Below are 4,576 nucleotides of genomic sequence, written 5' to 3' on the forward strand. Positions count from 1 at the left end.
CATGAAACAGCTGGATGAAGAAAGTCAGTCATCTGCCAACTAAGTAAGAAGAGACAATAGCAGTATGTATTTGATCTTTCTTATATTTTCTCCATTATAAAAATGGGCCATCCACAGAGTTAAAGTCAGCTCTAACATTTCAGACACAGTCTCTGTCTGAAAGTTGTTTGGTAAACACTTCTAGCTGCCCTGTCAGAGGACATGACCTATCTTCTCACTTGAATACCGAGAAAGCCCTGGCATGCCAGTGACTGGGACTTCCTGGAATCACTAAGAGGAGGGACGTGCCACAGAGAAGGTGACTGGGTTTCTACGAGTTTTGAATCAAAATGAAAACCCCTCCGTTTCTAGCCTGATGTCTGCCAGTTAAAAGAAGAAATAACAGCAGTAAGTATTTTAACTGTTTTTATGGCTTACTGCATGCATGTGTTGCTTTGCATTTTTAAGTAAACGGTAAATGGTCTGAGTGTTTTTCAAAATAAAATATATGGCTGAATTATCATTAGCTGTGATATTTTTATTTAATAATTGTACCAGATAATGTTAATGTTCAATCCAGACTGTTGGCTTTGTTTGATTTCAGAGAGATAGTCCTACTCCTTTTCTCTTGTCTTTTTACTGTTATTTTATACAAAGCTGAACAAGTGATTATGTCATTTCTGATTTCACTGTAATGTGAGAACTCAGAGGCACATTTTATGAGTTACACTTTATATTTTGCTGTCACCAATGGAGAAAACTTGTGTTTCCCTTTGTCAGTCTCTGCATCCCTGAAATGAAACTTCTGCAGCAGAAAAGTGGCATGAAAAAAAAATTTTTTTTACTCCATTAACAAATCACAAGGTTATTATAACAACTGTACCGTCTGAAGACTTTGTTTACAATACAAAACACCAACACATTAGCATGAAGGAACTGACTGGGGAGCAGCACTCTGTTGAGTTGGTCACCATAAACTCTGTAAACACTCAATGCCCAGAACTAAAAATCTAACTAAATACAAGTTAATGTCCGGTTATTCTTCAAAGACTCTGTTTTATTCATTGCTCTGTTTAATGATTTGTAAGAAACAAAGGGGTGTCATAGTTTATGGGATGATCTGACCAAGTCCTGATGTGGAGGACCCAAATGAAGACACTTGGAGACAGTTTTATGTTCTTGGAGATAATTTTAAGCATGAAATATAAAAAGAACCACAAACAAAACTGTAAAAGGCACAAGAAGCTTTATAACACTGGGGACATGAGATGGAAAGAAAAAAGACAAAGCAACACTGGCACAATATTTACACAGGAGGGAGATGTAGGGGAGTGGAGACAGCTGGGAAACAGAGCATGAATCAATTAAACATGATGAGACAGGGGAAGGCAAACCAACCATATTCCATGAGACAAAGGGCTATCAAAATAAAACAGTAAGCTATTAACACAGAGAGTAAGTAATAGGCTAAACAGACATGGGCCCAAGACAGAGTGGGAAGAGAAAACGATGAAACAGATGAACATATTGACAGGAAGAGAGACAACACATAGAGCAAGTAGTACAAACATATTAACTTCAATCAGACAGCCACAGAGACAAAATTCAGACAGACTGGACACGAAGGGAGCCAACATAAATAGAAAGGAACAAAGAACCATAAATAAAAAACTCAGGAAACAGACCATAAATCTTCTTATCATTTTACTTTTAAAGAAATATATAAACTCCAATGTCACGGGTTACATGTATCCCACCTAGTTAACTGTACATAAATGTATACTTCTTCCTCTTCCTCTCGCTATGTACAGAAGCCAGATACATATGCTGACTCTGACTATATGTCTATAGCTGGGAATGTGTCTTTTTATGTGTGTGTAGGCATGTGGATTTGGATGTGTTTGTGTGTGTGTTTCTGTTTGAAAAGAAAAGCCTTCAAACACATACAAAAACATCACTGTTTCCCTCTGGTGGACAAACTCTGTAACTACAACATGTTTCTAAAAGACTTCAAGCCTCCATTGATATTTTTGCAGTTCCTCATTATGTCTGTGCGTAGATGCTGTGATGAGCGAATGAAGTCAGACTGTAGATTTTCCTTCTTCTAGCTGTATTGACTGACCTTTGACCTCATGTGTTTATGACTCTTCACCTCTGTCTCCTCTCACATGGAGAAGATGATCTGCAGGATCCTGCTGCTCATCATCCTCACCTCATGTGTCTCTGGTTAGTTTACAGCTTCACTTTATGAACTCCAAATAAAGCTCAACAACAGATTTGTTCCAGTTCTCAGTGTGTCTGCTCCTCTCTTTCCCTCTCTGTCTCCTCAACAGGATCATTTGTAGTCAATGTGACACAGACCTGCTATCAGGCAGAGGAGAACCACAACATCACACTGGAGTGGACGTTCACCACCAAACCTGACAGATCCACCAACATGCTCAACATCTTTTGTGAACTCTTTATCAGTGATGAAGTCTCAGTCCTGTATCATGTTCATGAAGGTGTTGAGGTGTCAGAGTCTCAGAATGAAAAGTTTTCAGGACGAGTCCAGAGTGACAAAGACGCCCTCAGAGAAGGACGAATCAGACTTCAGCTGTGCAGACTCAGGACTGATGACTCGGGTCTGTACCTGTGTGAGGTCAACACTGATTATGGCTTCAGTGTTGGAAGATGTCAACTCAACGTCACTGGTCAGTTATAGAATCCAGATTTTTTTAAGGTATTATTATCACTGTGAGTCTGACAAAATTTCATGGAGTTCAGATCCAGAGAAGGCCATTATTTTTCTGATGATCATTTTCTTTTTGTGTTAGAGAATGTTACAAAACATTTTCTCTGCAAACAATTCGCTTACAAAGTTGATTTACTGTTGTTCTTCCTTTTTGTTCCTGGCTCAAAATTAGTTCCCACGTTAGAGTGTTGTGGTCTCTTTTCTTAAGGTTTTGTTTAGTCTTCCTTCTCCGGCCTTTCACAGTTTATGACTGAAAGTTGTGTTGTATAGCCTGTTACACTATAGCAAGAGAGAGTTTGTGCTCAGAAACTGTTTTATATTTGTTAGTAGTTTAAAAAAAACATAAAGAAAAATGTAAAGTTCAGTTTGAGTTTTGGTCATTTTGCAGGAGCCAAAAATTCAAAGGAAAACTACTGGAAGACAGTTAAAACTGCTTTGGCAGGTGGACAGATTGCAGTTATAATACTTGCTGGTTTGATTGTCGGAATAGGTGAAATAGTTGACCCTAAATTCTTCATTAGCAAAGGGTAAGTTAGTGTTTCCTGTCATTTTAAAAAACAAACTACATTTTTAAAACCCTGTTTTCTGATTTTTGTCATTGTTTTATGTTTATTTTTTTGGTTTACTTTACTTTTGCTTACTCTACAGAGTAAGAGAAGAGACCGCATCAGATGCAGATGAAACAACAGTTCCTCCTCAACTATTGGTGTGAAGTATTTTCTTACACTTTACTGATTACACTGAATAAAACTTGCTGATACTTAAAATTCACTCAAGGAGATCTCCCTCACAATTAGATAACTTTTTCATGTTACTTGTCAAGGAAAATTGTTTTATTTTTATTAAAATGATAGCTTGGTAAAATCAACCAGACCAGTGCACCAATTATCATTCAAGTTCTTCAATCTGATTTTTAAAAGATTTATAAAAGTGTTAAAATAATTTTGGCTTACAGATATGCAAACAAACCATGCTACACATCATGTTTAGTGACTGAGAATGTGATAAGGATTTGTATGAGTTTGGCAAATTGTGTCTAAGTACATGAACAGTGTTAAAAGGTTTGGCCCTAAGAGTGCTTGATTCAAAAACTAAGTTAAAGACACAGAATTTGGCTTAAAAAACTGGAGTTTATTTTTTCAGCAATTTAGAAAAACTCTAACATCCACTCTTTCGAGTAGTAGACTCCTATACTAAATCCAGCTATATTCCACATGCACAGATCTAGAGGAGAGGTGCTGAAACAGGTGTGACTGGTAAGATAAGTTCTGCGAAGCTACTCAGGTCCCCTTGTATTTATCATGCAAAGACTGATCAAATGATCACTGACTTAGGTTAACTAATATATATATATATATATATATATATATATATATATATATATATATATATATATATATATATATATATATATATATATACACACATATATATATATATATACACACATATATATGTATATATATATATATATATATATATATATATATATATATATATATATATATAAAACACCCAGCACGCCCCTGCGGGCGGTTTATCCTTCAAGCTCGGGTCCTCTACCAGAGGCCTGGGAGCTTGAGGGTCCTGCGCAGTATCTTAGCTGTTCCCAGGACTGCGCTCTTCTGGACAGAGATCTCCGATGTTGTTCCCGGGATCTGCTGGAGCCACTCGCCTAGCTTGGGAGTCACCGCACCTAGTGCTCCGATTACCACGGGGACCACCGTTACCTTCACCCTCCACATCCTCTCGAGCTCTTCTCTGAGCCCTTGGTATTTCTCCAGCTTCTCGTGTTCCTTCTTCCTGATATTGCTGTCATTCGGAACCGCTACATCGATCACTACGGCCGTCTTCTTCTGTTTG

The 4,576-nt window shown here is 37.5% G+C and overlaps 1 protein-coding gene across 3 annotated transcripts; it reads left to right on the forward strand.

The window, feature by feature from the left end:
- Positions 1–284: 284 nt before the first annotated feature.
- On the forward strand, positions 285–4,008 carry LOC146674125 (uncharacterized). 3 transcript variants are annotated; one of them, XM_085402355.1, is made up of 5 exons: positions 285–391; positions 2,154–2,205; positions 2,313–2,672; positions 3,102–3,240; positions 3,362–4,008. In XM_085402355.1, exons 2-5 carry the CDS (start codon positions 2,157–2,159, stop codon positions 3,423–3,425), a joined length of 612 nt encoding a protein of 203 aa, XP_085258481.1. In that variant the 5' UTR covers positions 285–391; positions 2,154–2,156; the 3' UTR covers positions 3,426–4,008. The 3 variants fall into 3 exon arrangements, with proteins under 3 accessions (XP_085258481.1, XP_085258480.1, XP_085258482.1); XM_085402354.1 differs by lacking the exon at positions 285–391 and having other exon boundaries at positions 2,148–2,205; XM_085402356.1 differs by lacking the exons at positions 285–391; positions 3,102–3,240 and having other exon boundaries at positions 2,148–2,205.
- Positions 4,009–4,576: the final 568 nt, after the last annotated feature.

The sequence above is a fragment of the Rhamphochromis longiceps genome, linkage group LG3 (assembly GCF_057381845.1).
Source record: "Rhamphochromis longiceps isolate RC_006_pf linkage group LG3, R_longiceps_female_GT1.1, whole genome shotgun sequence".
Lineage (NCBI taxonomy): Eukaryota > Metazoa > Chordata > Actinopteri > Cichliformes > Cichlidae > Rhamphochromis > Rhamphochromis longiceps.